Here is a 20,667-nt window from a genome sequence, read left to right as displayed (position 1 = left end):
CTTAGTCAAATAAAAAAATTTGGGGCAGCTTTTTGGTTTTCCTTGGCTGGAAATTAAATATTTTTAAAATGTAAAAAGTATTAATACTAGAGTAGACAAAATAAAATAAAATAAAAATTGCACCATAACTGGGGGCTTTTATACTTGTTGATAATGCCAATAGGCATTTTTCTAATTTGCTTTCACAGCAAAGGGTTTAAAATAAGATACACAAACAAAATACTATCATATACTAAAGTCATTTGTGCCACACAAAGGCAAGCTTTATTACTGTAAAGACAAAAGGGAGAAGTCATTTTAAAAATAACATTTTGAAATAAAACTGTGAAACACAAAACAGAAGTGATCTCAAAAATGAACCCAAATAAATAGGACCAAGCAATTTTACATCAAGCACATCTTTTGTCAATTCACAACAAGAACAAATATTTAATCTTGTGACATTCTTTTAAATGTCTTACAAAGATTACAAAACAGGATATGTACAACTGAAGAACTAGAGGACATGCTTGAAGTGTTTTTGTTCCCAATATTGTGCAATGGCAGCATAATGACTGACATAATGACTGAATGTCTATCTCCATCTGGGACACTTGCATTACCCAAAACTTAAACAAGTAAATCAGCAGCTACAATGTCTGAACAGCCACTTTACATGCCGTTTATAGTCCCTAGCACCCAAAATTAATCTTCAGTTTTTTTATTTACGCAGTCACTAGACAACGCAAAAATGAATTTGGTGTGTGATCACAGTGGCTTGTAAACAGCCACAGCGGCTGCTCGCATTTTCCCTTCCACCACTGATGATTGAACAAAAGGAGAAAAATATTGACTTCAAGTATACACAAAGCAAAAACAATTATTTGAACATCAGTTCAAATGGAAAAATATCTTTCATTAAACAGGACCAGCCTGTTCAGTTTTATTCCAAAAGTCGGCTTCCTTTTCAAGTTCTTATCAGGTCAGCTGATCCATAGATTTAAAAGGTCCAGTCTGAATTTCCCTCCAGTCCATCTGCTCCTCATGCATTAACCTCCCGTATGCTCATGAACAGAACACTAATATTCTTATTTGGTAAAAAAAAAAAAAAAAAAAAAAAAAAAGTGTTGCACTCCATTGGTCATATTTTCATCTAATTACTTTAACAAAGTCTGAACAGAGTCACAATATATTGGCTTGTTTTTACAGCAGCGGTGATGTTTGTCCACATAAATATACGTATGTCCACAAAGCCGTAGCATGAATTTATAATAGCCTTTTTTGTTTTAATTATTGCCACTGTAAACACTTTGCATTATAAGCACTTGAACCATAATTATTGCTTTGTGGTGGAAAGCAGACTTAAAGACTTAAAGCACTTTGCACAAGAAAGCATGTTTTTTGCCAAACACATATTACCCACAGATATTTCAGCTGCTAGTGCTGCAAATGAGCATGGAGGCAATGAGACGGGAGATTCTGCTGCTCGATGACAAAATGCTACATAAGATGCATGACCAACTAAACCCAAGCTGGTCAGATCTTAAACATCTCAAACCAAGTGACTTTAAAATCTTCTTGCATACATTTTGGTTTCAGAAATCCTCAGCATAGTGCTACGGCATCTCTTGAGGTCATTTGAAAGCTTATTCATCATGCTGAATTCGATCCGATTGAGCCCTCGCAGAACTAGTGCAAGGATCCCTTTGCAAATTCATGGTTGCCTACACTAGGAAGCAGCAGGAGACGTTAAGATACAGAATAATCACTGTAATATGTACCCCAGTCACACCCATAGCTATTGCCTCTAAAAATAGAAGCGTGTATATATCATACAGTGTTCTAATAGAGGAAAGAAGGGAAAATTTACTTTGGTAGTATCATAAATTCTTTTTACAAATATTTTTGGCCCGTTTCCCTCTATTCCTCCATCTTGGCGTTCAAATATGGGCGGCTCCCTCTTTCACAATTTTAGTGCATACTGTAGGTATTTATTTTGAGACTTGCACTAGAGAGCCTGTATTTATACATCGAATAGCTTACATTGAACACGGAACCTTTTTTAAACTAATTTGAAGTTTTAATCTCTTGATAACAAGGAGTGAATAGATGAGGCTGATGATCGAATCTTGTTTAAAAGTAAACTGAAAATACATATGCACTGTTGAAGAGCTCAGGACAAGGAGGACAGCGAGGTGTCCACTTGTTCTGAAAGGTGTTTCTTTGGGGGGTGAGGAAGGATTCCACACGTCAGTGATGTGGCAATCAGAACCCACCCCCCTTCCCCAGACCAAATCACAGGGAATGGTGTAGCGTTCACATTACGGAGCAGCTCTTGGCCTTCTCCTTCTTGAAGGTGGAGGAGAGGAGCTCGGACTTGCTGGGCAGGTGAAGCAGGCGTTTGGACAGCCGGCGGGTCGGACTGGGTTTGGCGAGCAGCTGTAGCTTGTTTGTGCAAGCCAGCGCAGCTGTGCGGAACACGCTGTGGATGCTCTTCTCAGAGGTGAAGGCTGAACACTCCAGATAAGCCTCAGCTCCCAACTGTTTGGCCATGGCAGAGCCCTGTGATGGGAGATGCACAAACTCAGTTTGCCATAGTTTCTCAGTCTTAAAAAAACCTACAGTGTTTCAAAAGATACGGTTCATAAATTCAAAAGCTGTATTCATGTCTTCAATAGGCAGCTGAATATTAATTCAGTGCCTCAAGTAAAATAATTATCTGATTGAATGATTTAAAACAGCAATTTATGATGTACTTCCTTCATAAAATATAAAAAGACATCTATGTGTTTACAAGTAACCATTTATAACAAGAGATGCATAAACATTGAGCAGAACCACAACAACATTGTATTAAATTGTCACTGTACTGAAGCAATTGCAATTTTTTAAAAATATTATCCATCAATAAATGTGCATATTCTTTTAATAATAAACTATTTGTATGATAAGATTTCAAAATAAACACACAGTTCAAACATTTGGGTTGGTTAGATTTTTATTAAATATTTTTGAAAAATGCTAACCAAGACTGGATTTATTTGATCAAACATGCAGTAAAAACAGTAATATTGTCAAATATTACTACAATTTAAAATAACTGGTTCTATTTGAATATCTTTTAAAATGTAATTAATTCCTATGATGGCAAAAGCTGAATTGTTAGCATTCATGACTCCAGTGTCACAAGAGCCTTCAGAAATTATTCTAAGAAGTGGATTTGGTGCTGAAGAAACATTTCTTATTATCAATGTTGAAAATATTGCCTTAAAGCAAGCAAGATCAATGTGACCGTGCTAAAAAACAACTTGTGGCTGTACCTGCTCATGAGTAATGGGTGTTTGTTTCTGATTGGACAGCTCCATCAGTGTGCAGACATCTGTCCGAAGGTCCGTCTTGCAGCCAACAAGGAGAATACGAGTACTGGGGCAAAAGTCGAGGATCTCAGCCCTCCACTGCAAAGACAGAAATATGCAATTCTAAGATGAATCATTTCTGGCAAAACATATATTGTTCTGTATAACTAGGGGTTTGCGTAACAGCGATTACAGTGATCTTGGTTTTTGAGTGCCAAACACTTCTGGCAAGTATAATGTGATAAATATTGCAGCCCAAAAGTGAAGTACCATAAGAAAACAAAAGCAAATGAATCATTCATAATGTCTAAATTAAACAAACTTACTTTAAAGATACCCAACAAAACTAAATTACAGCAGTGCTGGGATTGAATATTAATAGGAATATCTAGTTACCTTCTTAAGTCCACTGTCAAAGATATCTGGGCGACTGATGTCAAAACAAAGGAGCACTGCATCAGAGTCACTGTAGCAGAGGGGTCTCACATTATCATAGTATGGAGATCCTGAAACAAGAGAGAGAGAGATGCTACTGAATAGGAAAGCACAATTCAGGGATGAGAGAAGAATGCTTTATTCCTTTTAAATATGCAATTCTTTAAAAGAAAACATGATCAAATGTTCTTTCTGTTGAGCCTCAAGTGCCATTTGTGTGTCCTTGACATATTGTTAAAATAACAAAATGCCCGAGACAGAGAAGAAAACAACAACCTGGTTTCACAAGACATATGACGCAATTCAGAATGAAGCTGTTGATTGGGTGGATTCGTCTGTGCCAGTGTCACCTTGTTTAAGTCAGCAGAAAACAAAATGTCATTTCAGCTGTGGAATATAAATGTTACAGTCTAATACAAAGTTATGAAGGTGTCATGATCCGGTCATTGAACTTCTGTTTATTCACCACCAGAGGTCATCATCCACAACACAGACTCTCACACTACACAGTACACCCTGGACTACATTTCCCATGCTCCATTGCACCAATCACATTCACCTTTTAACTATCACACACAGCTGGCATCAATTACACACACACACACAGCACAATCATCAGACACGCTTTATAAGCATTGGACTTCCTTTAACACACGGCCGAGTATTGTTCTGCATATATCCCTCTCCTTGCAATACCAAGCCATTCTGTGTTTGTTTTCATAGACTTGTGTCAGTTTATTGTTTATCATAGTCTAGTATTTTCCTTGCCCTGCTCTCCTTCTCGGATTTTGACCCGATTAGATCTGGCTTTTGTTCACACAACACTCGTCCCGGGATTGAACCCGGCAATGTTACTAGGTCCCCGACCCAGGTTCAATGACGCAATCAATCCCGGGACGTGTTTGCTTTCACACAGAAGGCGACCAGCCAATTTGCCGGGTCCGACGTGCAGTGTGAAAGGGGCTTTGTCTACCTTTCTGGATAATTGAGCTCTTCAACAGTGCATATGTATTTTCAGTTTACTTTGAAATCAAAAAAATAACAATAAATAAATGACTAATGCAACTAAATTTTACACAATTTAAACCAGTTACAACTGTACATTTTACATTATATCCAATAATCTAATATTGTTTGAATAGTGTAAAATATTAAAAAGTTGCCTACATTTTATTTATAAAAGAAAGTTAGTCTAAATATATTTATATTTTAAAGATCAGTCATAGCTTGGACTACGGAGTACTTGTATAGGAGTCTTTAAGCTAGAATTGAAAAGCAGATCTGATGGGTATTATAAATCTGCAGCAGAATCAGACAAAGGCCGGAGGTACAGCTCCCCTGGTCATCACTTAATTTCCAGTCAGCATACATCCTGTTAAAGCCCTCTTCCTCTCACTGCTTGCCATATTGGCATTTTAAAGGAGAAGAAAATGACAACTGAGCTCTAAATCCTCATTGATCCATGTGTTTCGCGCTCTCCCTCGGTTTCTTTTTTCCAGTAGCTTATGCAACTGGAGCGATGGGGCTGGGGTAGGCACTTCCTCTCACTCTTGCTCAGAATCCTTAAGTAAGCCACCCACCCCTACGTACCCAATACCTCCAGTCCCCCTGTTTCCACAGCAACAGACTTGGAGTCAACCATCTGCAGAGCGCCGTCTTCCAAAAGGCCTCCTTTAACTGCCTATCAATCTTTTGATACAGAGCAGTGCCCACCCACTTGGTACGGAGGAGATGCTGGGGTGGTTTAAACAGCCTTATATGTACACACACACCTCAATATTGCAGAGTCTCCTTTTCTGGAATAATTTGGTCTCAATCTCCCCCTGAACCTCACATGTAATGGTATTCAGGTCTATGCATGAGTCAATGTTACAACTGTTAGGCCATGCACTGTAGAAGCCTCAAAGTTAGTAATATTGATTTATTGAGATAACTCAATAAAAGAAATATTTCAGTGTAGCCCAAGTGAATCGAATCAGTTTTTTTCTTTTTAGTAAAATCAATCAAGCATGCCCACAGTAAGACCGGCTGATTCCTTAACAACTGACTTGATTCTTATTCCAGCAAACAGTATAGTCTAACCGATTCCCGAACAAATGACTCCCATGATGAGCTAGTTCTTTGTAGTGAATCAAATATTATGCACGTGGGTGTAGTTTAACTGATTCCAAAACAAAATGATTCTTATGAGCTGCCGGATCTTTTTAGTGAATCAAACACATTTGATCAGTTATGTGCCATCTTTCAAAACATCTGAAAGAGAGTCGAAACACTCATTTTGCAAGAAGTGTTTAAATTCATGCATTGATTAAATTCTCATCATTTGGCAATGACATTACATTTCTTTTTCCAAGTATTACCTTCTCACAAGCAGGAAGTAATTTACAATCCTTAAACATTAAGTACAATAATGAAGCAAGTAATTTAAAATTTTATATCATGTTGATTTTAAGCTAATTAAAACATGATGCTTGAACAATTCTTTCAGTTAATCACTCACAAAGACTCATGAGTTGTCTGATGAATCCTTCACCGACTTATATCATGTTGCTTGCAATAAAAAAAAAAAATCACATCAAACTCACACAAACTGGCAGCTTTAAACATTTGTTGAAAGATTTGCTCATAGGAGTTATTTTTTAATTTTTAAATAACCTAATATAAACATGAATTTAAATGTATAAAACCAATTTGATCAATCAGATTACTAGCTGAAAGGACCACTGCAGAGCATCTTCATTCTGAAGCATAGATCACTAACCATTTTCTCTCTCCTACCAAGACGTCACGAGCACATAAACCTGAGCGTGAGGCTGCATTCAACTGTTGCTGATCCTAATGCAGCGATCGATGTAGATGTACACCTAGGGACTGAGGAGCAATTTCAATTAAACTTGACAAAATGACATCCCAGCAGTCAGAGACAAAGACCTCCACATGATGAGCTTACCAAAACTCACTCAAACCTCTTTGAAATCTGAAACAGGACACATTGACACTTACATTTTTGGCATTGAGCATTATCTAACTTGAATCCTGTACCACCCGCAGTCTTGGATCACAGAACCGCTCTATTGAACAACCCTGCACACAGTTAACAAACCACAGCTCAGCTCTCAACCCTGGGCCACATGTTTCCCGGCTGAACAAGAAGAGGATGTTATGCTAAAAAAAGGGTGCAAAAAAGGGTGAAAAAAAAAAAGAGCAGTGCAGAGTTGATACAATCAGAATACATGCTTTTTGTTGTGACGCCATGCCTGGAGCAAAACTAGCTTAGCTGAAAAGTGGGCCAACGTGTGCATGTGATTGATATGAGACGGCCTTTTCCTTGGGCGCAGGAAGAGTCTTGTGAAGATAACAGATGGAGGTGGAGTGGTCTGCTTTTGTGCACCGCACTCCATCTGCTGAACCCTCTTACTCTTTCAACAAAAAATTTAGCTGTTTTACCAATGACTTTGAACTATGAGTGTAACTGGCAAGTTGCATCAGACATATTCTGAAACATAATAAAATTGTTAAATACATACATTTCAGTAGGCACATGAGTGTGCTTGATGTCACATGTTTTTTTTAGTGGAAACATTACTTATAATTTAAGAATGATTCATTCAGTACTTATTAAAGAAGTTATCATCTCTCATGACTAAGCCATCTCTAACAGTCTCAATAATACAGCAATCACAGATCCGCTCAATTATTATTGCTTAATGCCATATCTGCCATTAATAAAGCAAAACAAATATCAGTGTGAATAAGATGGTGTCATGTAACGAAAATAATATGCCACTGTTTCCTGCTTCTCTACTTTCAATCTGCAGTGACAGATCAAAAATCATTTTATAAAGTGAGTGAGGTTGTGGTCTCTAATGAAGATGATGTGATCCGAGACAGATCACGTGAGATGGGATATGAGACTTTGCGCAAAATGATGTCAAACAATTCTTCTTTTTACGGTGTTGGAGTTTGCTACATTTTACAAAAAATTAAACATCTAGTGTAGTAGTACTAGTAGTATAATTAAAGAACAAATATTGTAACAAATGTTTATTTTAATGAATCACAAAAAGACTAACAAGTTATCAGTTTGAATCATTTTAATTAATTCACTTGATGAACTATTTTGCAAATCATAATTCAAGTTTGACTCACAATAAAGTATTAATTATTTTGTGTACTTTAAATAGTTACTGATTACGTGTAGTTAAACAGAGCAATAAAATTAATGAAAAATTATTTTAATGAAAAGATTAGCTTTAATTTTAATGTAGGTTATAGTGTAATGTTTTAAAAATATAATTAATAAAACATTAAAACATTTTTTGTATGGAAGGTGGGTAGATTTACAGAAATCTATATGAACTACTAGGCTAGAAGATTGTATCAAATTGAAAACGGAAAATGCTTCAAAAATTAAATGAAAAACTTAAGTTGTAAAACGTTAACTTGGCAACTAACTGAAGAACAAGCTAAATATATATCAACACAAAATTACTAAAACTTATGCATAAAATTAAATTAAAAAGCCAATTATCAAAATAATAAATATTATAACAGTACATAAATATTGCATAGTAGTTGACACTTGAAATGTGGCACGGAATGAAAAAGCTGACTAGAGTAAACTTCAACGCAGAGGAATCCGTGGGAATTAATCCGCACTCTCAGACTCATGTAAATGCGAGCAGAGGGCTAAAGAGAGGTCAACATTCACAAAGGAGCTAGAAGCAAATGAAAGCCCCTGTCAGTCTTCCCAGTAGAGATGAGAACAAAACCTAGAGCGTTCTCCATATCCTCCCCCCCCCCCCCCCCCCCCCCCTTTCCTTAAGATCCCAGAGATTCCATCACAGAGCATGATGGGGGCCCAACAAAGAATCCCCCTCTCTCTCTCACTGCAAGGGGCTGGCCATGACCCTCAGGGAATACCATCTCAGAGCTACGGTGGAGTTTCCTCATTGGTGCCTGTCATCAACTGCCAATGGCCACTGGAGAGCCCATTAATCTACTGGCTGTTTTAATGTGCTAATGGACCACTATTTTTATGCACACAATCTTGTGTAGTCATCTCATACTGAAGCAGCAGAATTCATATTCGCAGAAATGTACATCCATCAGTATAACGGCAAATGCCACCTAATCCATTGAGAATACCTCAATGCAAATTAAACATAGCCTCCATGTTAGAAATACAGAAGGCCATCTTCTAAGAGCCTGCAGTAGGTCAAATTGGCTGTTGTGATTAAATGTGAGGATTGATTTGCACCTGTAAATCCTTTCTGGACCTTAAAACATGTCATTTGAAACTGAATGATGAGGTCAGCTCAGTCAATGAGGAAAAGATTAATAAGAAGCCTCATTCACATTGAGCAGCATCACAGAGCTGATATACACAGCACACATGGAAATTCTAGAACATTACCAACCAGCAGATACAGAGTACTATCTTACAGCCCATAAACATGCATATCAAAACTGCCACGCTGTAAAATTATTCATCATGTCATAACATCTTTGTTTCCATTCATTTAAATGTCGTAACAGTAAATACATTTATAATGTTACAGAAGATTTCCATTTCAAATAAATGCTGTTCTTTTGAACTTTATATTCAAAGAATATTGAAAGACCACAAACGTCAGCACAACCATTTTTAACATTGAAAAAAAGAGGGTTACTTGAGTACAAAATCAGCATATTATAATGATTTCTGTATGATCATGTGACACTGAAGACCGGAGTAATGATGCTGAAAAGTCAGCTTTGCCATCACAGGAATAAATGACATTTTAAACTATTAAAACCGAATTCAATTGTTTTAAACTGTCATAAATAATTCACAATATTACAGTTTTAATTTGTACTTTTGATCAAATAATTGCAGCCTTGGTGAGCATAAGAGGCTTAAAAAAAAAAGTTCCTAAGAATTCCAAGATCTTACCGATCTGAATAGAAATACCACAGAAATGTTTTTATCTTAAATGTATTAAAACACAAAGCTCTTTATTTTTTTAAAAAAACAGAACCACTATAGAAATAATTCTGCGTTCACGTAATGCTACAGTATATTTTTCACTTGGTGTGAGAATATCAGCAATGTTGTAAGGAATACAAATATTGCTTTAACTTTTCCTTGCCAAATTATCAATTTGTCACTATCACTGAACCCATTTATCACCCCATGGATACAGCAAATTCATTTTAGATTTGGGAGTACTTTGACTTGAATATCTGTTTGACTTGATGGTAATACAGTTCAAAATCTACAGCCTTAGCCATGATTACCGGCTAAAAAAATGGATAAAACTGGTTTGCCCTCTCATCTTTATACAAGCCGGGACTCATCCCCTTAAACTATACTCTGAGTTTCAGCTGGCTTGTCTCCAAGCAGACTAAATCAGATCAAAAAGCACGAGCAAAGGACATATATACAGAGGCATATATACAGCACATATTTCATTCAACAATCTGTACATGAAATCATAATCCTCTCTTGTTTTCTCACCCACTGTCTGTCAATCTCTACTGTATGCATACAAACAGACAAACAACACAGAAACCTAGTCCTATCACCCACACTTCACAGTCAGTGGATGGCCAGACGTTTCTGGGTGCTAATTATGATGCTTCTGTTGGCGTGTGTTAAGCACACATCCAAAGAGATATGAGATTATCATGTCTGTCATTTACTAGGGATTCAGAAATGAGCAGTGTGAAGCAGACAAATAGCACATTGTAATCAGGTCAATAGGCTACAATAGGAAGCCGTGGGCAGATGTGAACTGCATCAGTGACCACGTACTCCCTCGTTAGTCTGCTGACTGTGTATGGCAGCTGATAGAAAGACAGAAGTCTAGTCTCATGCCAGATGCATATTGCACAGAAAACTAGATAACACTTTGTTGATTTGGCAAGCACTAATTTGATTGGCCGACTTTACACAACTTCCGGTATTAAGGGCATAGAGAGTTTTTTTTATCATAAATTTACTTCCATCTGAAAATCATGTTAGGTAATTAGGTAAGTAATTTAGAAAATGACAGGATTTATTTTTATTTTTTCAATATTCAAGTTAACTAGATACCAGAGCAGTACAGTAAAATAATAATAATAAAATCATCTGTACTTATTACTTCTGATACAGACAGAAGTTCTGATCACACTGAATTATGTCCAGTGGACACTGTTTTGAATTGGTGACATTGATTTTAAACACCAAATCCATATAAAGTATGTAGAAGTTTGTTTTTATGGGTTGTTTCATTGCAAACATGTGTTGCAATTATTCAGCATTTGCATCTTCCTGTACTGCTTCAGCAGTTGCATAAATAATTATATTTGCATTCAAATTCAATATTCTAATCAGGTTGTTTAGTAATCAGCCTGACTGGATTAGCCCCAACACAGTTCAAAACGAGCCAGACTGTTGCCATGAACAGAATTTAAAACAGCTACAATTTGTAACAATAACAGAGCCGTGAAAACAAATTGTCAAGACAATGGCGTATTTTTAAAAGTCAATCACTGTGGTTTCCAATTTCTAATGCATTCTCCAAACAATTTCAAATGGACTATGAATGCACTGAAAAGCAAAACTGCATGAATATATATTTATTCTTAATATATTTTAATTTAATATTATATATATAATTATATTATATATATTATATTATATATTATATATATATAATACCAGAAATGATATACTGTTTTCTTCCCCTTTCACATGACATTTAATTTTGTTGATAATGCTTTATATATATATAAAGCATTATCAACAAAATTAAATGTCATGTGAAAGGGGAAGAAAACAGTATATCATTTCTGGTATTATATATATATATATTATATATATATAATACCAGAAATGATATACTGTCTTCTTCCCCTTTCACATGACATTTAATTTTGTTGATAATGCTTTATTACATTACATGTACCATCCCAGTTGCATAATATGCACAAATAAAAATGTTACTATCCATTTTGATCCATTTCAGTATTTTGTAGCCGAATCACCCGTTTAGTCTTACCTGATGTGTCCCATAAACTCAATTCAACACGCTGGTCATCGAGCTCCAGACAGGCTGTGTAGTTCTCAAATACTGTGGGAACATACGTCTGTGGAGGAAATGCAACATATTAACACCGATCAACGCATGTGATGCTGCATGTATCATGTGATGCTCGGGGGGCACTTTAAATGCGTACGTATCGTTCTTTATCACTACGAAAAACGGTTTAATGCATGCTTTATTGTTATGCCAGTAAAATAAATTATATGCACTAACTCGCTTGGTCACCAAAGCATGTTACAAATAAACTAACATGAGAGAAACAACAGTTTGTTATTCGGCAAAACCACTGGCTCTAATGCTATGCTTTTAGAATTAATTTAATAAATGGACGTCTTTCAGAGACGCTGTAAACTACTGACCTCTGGATAACAATCCTTTGCCAAAACCTGTAACATCGCAGTTTTCCCGCATTGAACATCCCCAACCAGCACCAGTTTACATCTGACCACCAGTGGCTGTGCGTTTCTTCTCTCTTTCATGATTTCGCGATATCCTATAAGCGAACAAAAGAAACCAAAATCCAAAAACACCTAAAACAGACCAACACGAGGATGCGCGAGTGCACAAGCGTTCCCGTACATATAAAACACGAATTGCCAGCAGCCCAAGTGATTGAACGAGTGTATGGACTGGCGGTTTATATATGACCCACAACAACCAATCAGCTTGCGCGATTCTCATGACGTTTCACATTCTTTTTTTTCTTGTTGCCTCCTCCTCTCCGTCAAGAAACGTAATTCCCCGACGACTCAGCCTTTTGGGAAACTTTTGTCTCATCCTTACCGAATAAAAAATTCCACTAAAACGCTAATTTTATACACGAGTTTTCCAAAATGTCCACACTAGGCTTGTTCTTTGATTACAAAAGACTTTATAGATTTATAGGTTATTATAAATCACATTTGTGCCTGTTAGAATAACAGTGGATATACGTAGTAGCCTAGAACACTGACTGTCTGACACATACAAAATAGCCAGCTTTTCCTGCATATTCTGGCATCTTCATTGTCTCCAGAGTAAGTAATCAGATTATATGCACTTCAATAGCCACAGACATGAGGTCAATAGGGCTGTTCAGTGTTCACACATCCTTGTCCCTCCGCCTAGTGACTTTACTTTCACCTTTAATGATCTGAGAATTACCTGCTTTCTTTAGGGGAAGATTTGTGTTTTACTTTCATTTCCCAAAGTCTTTATAAATCATACATGATAAATCCCCCCCACAGATGATGCATTCCCCAAAATTCAAATGACTAATTCTTAAACTATTACATTTTCTGCCCTAATCCCTATAGTGGTGATTAAATGTATCGGTTTTGACATGCATGTTTGGTTTATTTTCAGATTGAAGTCATTTTACAGTAAAGTCTCGCATGACGACTCATAAAAATCCCCTTGACAAAAACCATGAAAAGGTTTGTTTACAGTACTAACTGACTGGATTATTGGACAAATTACTCTTTGATCCCCATCTCTGTTTGTTTTGGACACAGGGTAGTTTGATTAATGGTGGGTGGGAGGTCAAAAGTTTATTGGCCTGATGGGGCAGTTCAAAATCTCAGCCCTCAGGGAGTCTCAGAAGGCTAAAGTGGTCTGATAGACAACAGGAACACAGAAACACTTTCAAGATCATATTTGTATGTTAAACACCTCAGAGACTGAGTGGAATAGACCTAATGTAAACACGTCTGTCTTCTCCCCTACTTGCAAATTAATTTATTCTCCAAACTGGAATTCTTCGTCTTCACATCATTGAATGTTTTCAGAGCAGTATGTTAAATGTGCAGTACATTAAGTTTTATAAAGTAGGCCTATTTTGTGTCCCAAACTTGCTTTTGTCCCTTCAGACACTTCAGATACCATTTAGGATAAAATTGTGTGCTGGACTTACAATATTTTCAAAACCCTTGATATCTTGTCATATGTGCAATTCAGTTTACTGAAGCAGTGGTATCATGGATGAGGCTCGTAGTAGATCAGCAAGAGTAGATCACATGAAGTATGTATGAGAGGAGAATTCCCCTGCTGTAACAGCAGGGCACAAAGCACAGGAAAGCAGGTGGAACTGAATAATCAACAGCCCCGTGTGTCACAACACAATCTGCTGTTGGAGACAGGAAAGAGGTGTCATAAGGTGGCAGTTAGGTTCCTATCACTGTTTAACCTCCGTGGTTCATGGTCACTTGACATCTTTTGCAGATAATTATGAAGGCAAAATAGTGTTGAATGTCAAAGTACTGTGATAATTAATACCTTTAATAAATTAACTTCTACTATATATATATATATATACAGTACAGACCAAAAGTTTGACACACCTTCTCATTCAAAGAGTTTTCTTTATTTTCATGACTATGAAAATTGTAGATTCACACTGAAGGCATCAAAACTATGAATTAACACATGTGGAATTATATATGGAATTATATACATAACAAAAAAGTGTGAAACATATATATATATTTATATATATATATATATAGACACACACACACACACAGTAGTTTGTTCTGGTTCTTTGTTGAGAACTGTGAGATATTGTACTGGTATCTACAGGAATGTCCGTTCAGCGTTTGTATCACTCCACTTCCCTTATTTCTCACAGCAAGTGTCATGGCAGACAGCCATATCCACTAAAATAAAAAAATAAAAAATGCTGTTTTTGTGTCACAGAATTAAGTCTCAAAAGGTTTTTAGGAGAGAATGTACTTCAAATATGTGGTTTGTTCATAAAGATAACGTCTATTTGAAAATTTTCTTAGATGTTTTCAGAGACATCTGAACCCGCAGAGAGCAGCCTCACCTCGGCCAGATCTTCTGGAATTTACTGCAGGCTCTGATGTCTCTGTAGTGATTAAACATGAGATATAATTCATTTTTGGTAATAGTAAAGGCCAGTCTTCGGTCTCATTAATCTACTATTTGTTCCAGAGCAAATAGTTTTAGTTGAGGGCAAAACCTTGTCACGTTATATACGTATTATGTAACTTTAATACTAGAGTGCTACCTTTGTACTTTTGACTGAATTGCCTAGCAACTTTTATGACGGCTGTTGTTGTTTTTATTTATTATTCAATAAATACTTTTTTATATTCATAGTAGTATTTAGTATTGAGATAGTGTGTGTCTGTTTGTGATGGTGATTCAAGTGACATTGTTCCACCATTAGATGGTGACAAAAGACTTTTATATTGTAAGAGACTGAAATGGAAGTTATTTTTACTTTTAATAACAGCTTAAAAAGATGCATTGAACAAATGCACTGAGCAGCGCTGTCATCAGAAATCACCCTTAAAAGATGAAAGATATAACGACAAAGATATCACTTTCCACAGCAGACATTCAAACTAATGTTTTATTGTGAATATGAATATTAACTGAAGAATGAATGCTGTGACAGATGCAGGTAATCACACTCACTCAGTCCATCTCTCTCTCATAATACTCTTCATAATACAGTGAGCTTTTAATACAGTAATACAATAAGCTTTTAATGAAGCAACTCAACATTCCTTCGTTACTAGTTCTAAAGTGATGTTTTCGAATTAGTAAGGGATACTATTCATAGATTTGAATCTGTGGCGGAAGAAAGTAGTTCTGCACAAAAGGGTTTTTAAATACAATCAGTTGTTGTTTTTCTTAAATATTTACACACTCATGCCATCAAACTGTTGTATAAACGCAATTTCACACTCGTAGAAGTTAGATATGGCTGTATATTGGCACTCTGTGATTACCTACTGCATTTTGTGGGACCTGAAGGATTTTTCTGAAGAACAGCAGGCAGTTTAAATGTTCAGGACAAACAAGTGACTCATTAACAACTATCACTAAAAAAATTAAACTATTATTTTCTTTTATGGACTACATGTACAACCCGAATTCCGGAAAAGTTGGGACGTTTTTTAAATTTTAATAAAATGAAAACTAAAAGACTTTCAAATCACATGAGCCAATATTTTATTCACAATAGAACATAGATAACATAGCAAATGTTTAAACTGAGAAAGTTTACAATTTTATGCACAAAATGAGCTCATTTCAATTTTGATTTCTGCTACAGGTCTCAAAATAGTTGGGACGGGGCATGTTTACCATGGTGTAGCATCTCCTTTTCTTTTCAAAACAGTTTGAAGACGTCTGGGCATTGAGGCTATGAGTTGCTGGAGTTTTGCTGTTGGAATTTGGTCCCATTCTTGCCTTATATAGATTTCCAGCTGCTGAAGAGTTTGTGGTCGTCTTTGATGTATTTTTCGTTTAATGATGCGCCAAATGTTCTCTATAGGTGAAAGATCTGGACTGCAGGCAGGCCAGGTTAGCACCTGGACTCTTCTACGACGAAGCCATGCTGTTGTTATAGCTGCAGTATGTGGTTTTGCATTGTCCTGCTGAAATAAACAAGGCCTTCCCTGAAATAGACGTTGTTTGGAGGGAAGCATATGTTGCTCTAAAACCTTTATATACCTTTCAGCATTCACAGAGCCTTCCAAAACATGCAAGCTGCCCATACCGTATGCACTTATGCACCCCCATACCATCAGAGATGCTGGCTTTTGAACTGAACGCTGATAACATGCTGGAAGGTCTCCCTCCTCTTTAGCCCGGAGGACACAGCGTCCGTGATTTCCAACAAGAATGTCAAATTTGGACTCGTCTGACCATAAAACACTATTCCACTTTGAAATAGTCCATTTTAAATGAGCCTTGGCCCACAGGACACGAAGGCGCTTCTGGACCATGTTCACATATGGCTTCCTTTTTGCATGATAGAGCTTTAGTTGGCATCTGCTGATGGCACGGCGGATTGTGTTTACCGACAGTGGTTTCTGAAAGTATTCCTGGGCCCATTTAGTAATGTCATTGACACAATCATGCCGATGAGTGATGCAGTGTCGTCTGAGAGCCAGAAGACCACGGGCATCCAATAAAGGTCTCCGGCCTTGTCCCTTACGCACAGAGATTTCTCCAGTTTCTCTGAATCTTTTGATGATGTTATGCACTGTAGATGATGAGATTTGCAAAGCCTTTGCAATTTGACGTTGAGGAACATTGTTTTTAAAGTTTTCCACAATTTTTTTACGCAGTCTTTCACAGATTGGAGAGCCTCTGCCCATCTTTACTTCTGAGAGACTCTGCTTCTCTAAGACAAAGCTTTTATAGCTAATCATGTTACAGACCTGATATCAATTAACTTAATTTATCACTAGATGTTCTCCCAGCTGAATCTTTTCAAAACTGCTTGCTTTTTTAGCCATTTGTTGCCCCCGTGCCAACTTTTTTGAGACCTGTAGCAGGCATTAAATTTTAAATGAGCTAATTAAGTGGATAAAAGTGTAGAATTTCTCAGTTTAAACATTTGCTACGTTATCTATGTTCTATTGTGAATAAAATATTGGCTCATGTGATTTGAAATTCCTTTAGTTTTCATTTTATTAAAATTTAAAAAATGTCCCAACTTTTCCGGAATTCGGGTTGTATCTTTTATGTAAAATATCTTTTTTCAGGTCAGTACTAAAACAATAACATGCATTTTGTATGATCCCTCTTATTTTGGTAAAATAATTAACATTTTGCAGATTCTGCAAGGTGTATGTAAGCTTCAACTGTATGTACTGTACTATAGTACTATATGTACTATTATGCACTACTGATAGACCCATACTTTGGAAATATTTTAACTCATCTTAAACTAATGAAAGATATATTATCACAATCCCATAAAATGTATTAGAAGTTTATTCAATTCAGCTCAATTCAATTCAAGTTTACATTTACGGTTAAACAAGATGCACTGTATAGATTCATGCAACAGAAAATTTTATTGCCGGGTCATAATAGCTTTTAATTTATTATACTCAGGGTCTCATTACTTCTAATTTATATGTGTAGTCATGTATTCTTAGGTCTATCACATGCAAACTAAATTAGGCCCTTTACCAGTTTTTTCCAGAGTTCCTGCATATTCTGACATGCTTGTGTGTGTGTTCAAAGTAATCAATTAAACTGTTTTCTTTCAGTATCAACAGCCTCAGAAATGAGGACAGTATAGGATTGTTCACACATTCTCATCCCTCCTCCTAACGACTATAACCTTTAATGATCTGTGAATCCCCTAATTTCCTTCTGAGAGGATCTCAAATATTTTGATTGCCTTCATTTTGGTGCATTGGGTCTATAACTGTTTAAACAACTGTCCTTTATTGTCTTATCCACAGTCTGATTCTTTGCAGTGAAAAATCTGTATTACCCATCTACCTCTTAAGGCAAGAAAGAAAGAAAGAATGACATTTGTTTCAGCTGTGTCATAAAAAAGTGTTGGGATGTTATACATCAGTTTAAACACATTTCTGTACTCATGTGTATTTGTGCCATTTCATGCATGTAACTTCCGTAGATGGACGTTTAGCATTTGTTCACAGCACTGGAGATAAAGATAAACCCTCATGTGTGACAGATGGCTGTGTCATTTGCAAATAAAAATGAAAGCATTTTCAGTGTCAGCCTCTCAGGAGGGAAATGGAGCATAGCGAAATGCAGAGGAGCAGCATATGGAAATGGCAAATCCTAATTTGTTCTAGGTTATGTGTGGATCTGATGAATAGTGCAACAAGGTCAAGAGGATCAGTGGAACTGCTCTCCGTTGAACTTTACGTCAGCCAATCCAGACTACCTCTGTCTGTTTTTCTTCAGCTTTCTCATTAGCCAAATCTCTCTTTGAGCTTTGCTACCGGCCCCATTATGCTCTGATGACAGGGAATGTGATACTGAGCATATCAGGCCACACCAGTAATCAGCTCTTACTACTAGAACACCAACTGAGAGAGAAAGAGAAAAACTCCAACAACACCCTCTGACCCACAACCGCCCACTTGCAGCAGACAGAGGCCCAGCAGGCAGCTAATTAGCATGTGTTAATGAGTTCCTATGCCAGGGTGACCCACTCAGTAGTGTTGGAAAAGTGTGGAGGTATGGTATGTTTGCTTCACGGTGCTTGTAAACACATTTACAAACAAGCCTGACATACTTTGGAACTGCAAATCTAGCAGATTCATACAGTATGCAAGGGTTTGGTAATGCGATTCACTGCCACTGGTTTGCTGGACCCATCGGGGGGGTATACTGGAAAATAGAATTTGATATATATCAAATAATAATTTCCATATATGGGAAAGTAGTGCTTATATTTTTCAGCATACTGCAATATACACATGGTCCACGAATGGTCCACACACACACACACACACACACACACACACACACACACACTCAAAATTGCTCAAAATTTGACTATATATGTATATATATATATATATATATATATATATATATATATATATATATAAATGATTTTCATCTTGCATGTCCTGGAATTCACATACAAATGTATGCGGATGGTACAGTCATTTATATATATGCTAATAGTCTAGCACAAGTTGCAAATTAACTAAAAAATTCTATGGTTAATGTGTCAGCATGGTTAAAAGAGAATTGCTTACAACTAAACGTGTCCAAAACAGTATGTATGTTTTTCTCTAAATCTAACAGTATTATTAAAGAGCTGGATGTTTACGTGTCAGGGGTGAGGCTGCAGGTAGTGCCTCAATGTTAATATCTGTGAATACTTATTGATTCTAAACTTACATTTAAAGCTCAAGTTAAGTCTCAGGCGAGTTCCAGTGACTCTAAAACAATTAGAGTCCTTATACAAATGTAGACTTAAAGTTCTTAATTGTTTAATACTGAAAATAAAAGCTAAACTTATTCATAAATGTATAAGAAAAACTTGCTGAACTGAAAATTTGACTGAAAAAAAATCAATATCAAAGCAGATATTTATTCTAAATGACGGGCACAGAAAACTGGTATTAAGTAAAACACTCACTCTTGCAGTGTTTACAGACAAATCACTTTCTCGCTAGCTATATTCTTGTTAAATTCATGGCAACATGGTGGAAATGAGATCTGACATATATCTTAATGGATTGAGTGCTATATAGCACACATCTGAGTTAGACCTGCAGTCACTATAAAGGTTTTTAGCAGGTAATCTAAAAGTAATTCTATTAAAGTCAAAAATATAATTTCATATCACTGAATCAACCTGACTAAATTGAATTACACTAAATAGGCACATAAATAGTTCCTTAAAGTAACAATTACTCCTTTCTTTTATACTTTTATAAATATGAAATAACTTGGGAAATAACAAAATGTTTTAGGAAAAGCATTTACACTAACAGATCAGAAGCAGTTAGCTTTTTTTATTGCTCCTGCACTGACATCTAGTGGAAATTTTGGAATTTATTTGTGTGATTGCTCATCATTCCACGTGTTTGGTTACTTCATACAGGTATTTTTGAAAAATTGACATCATCACTTTAGATTCTTTTTTAATTATTGTGCATGCAGCTTTTATGACTTCATGTTAACTTAGAGAATATATTTGATAATGTATTTGTTACACCGCAAGACCATTTAAAATGAATGTGAAATCATAAAACTTTAAAATAAATTCATAAAACTTGACAGAAAAAGTATTCTTTTAAAAACACATTATGCACCAATAGCACAAGCTAAAGTGACAGAAACCATGCAGAGACCATTCTTTTTCTGTTTTATTTTCTTTTACATTCTTTTTCTTCCCCAGAGCACACAATAGTTCTGCTCAGCATCAGTACACTTTTCATCATTCTTTTTTTCAGACTTAGTGCTGGGTCAGTGTTGTCACATTAGTACATTATGATAGGCTAACTACTGGAAGAGGGTTTACACAATTACATAGTTCATTTATTGCATTTTAAACCAAAAGAAAACCTCAAACACAA

General features: G+C 36.2%; 1 protein-coding gene across 1 annotated transcript; it reads right to left on the bottom strand.

Moving 5' to 3' along the window:
- Positions 1–2,067: 2,067 nt before the first annotated feature.
- Positions 2,068–12,458, bottom strand: rnd1b (Rho family GTPase 1b). The gene is made up of 5 exons (XM_059527957.1): positions 12,202–12,458; positions 11,798–11,885; positions 3,732–3,841; positions 3,300–3,434; positions 2,068–2,541 (listed from the first exon to the last, which is right to left on the bottom strand). Exons 1-5 carry the CDS (start codon positions 12,319–12,321, stop codon positions 2,296–2,298), a joined length of 699 nt encoding a protein of 232 aa, XP_059383940.1. The 5' UTR covers positions 12,322–12,458; the 3' UTR covers positions 2,068–2,295.
- Between the last annotated feature and the right edge of the window lie 8,209 nt (positions 12,459–20,667).

Source organism: Carassius carassius, chromosome 37 (assembly GCF_963082965.1).
Source record: "Carassius carassius chromosome 37, fCarCar2.1, whole genome shotgun sequence".
Classification (NCBI taxonomy): Eukaryota; Metazoa; Chordata; class Actinopteri; order Cypriniformes; family Cyprinidae; genus Carassius; species Carassius carassius.
Note: the sequence above shows the minus strand (reverse complement) of the source record. Positions and strands in the feature narration are given on the sequence as shown.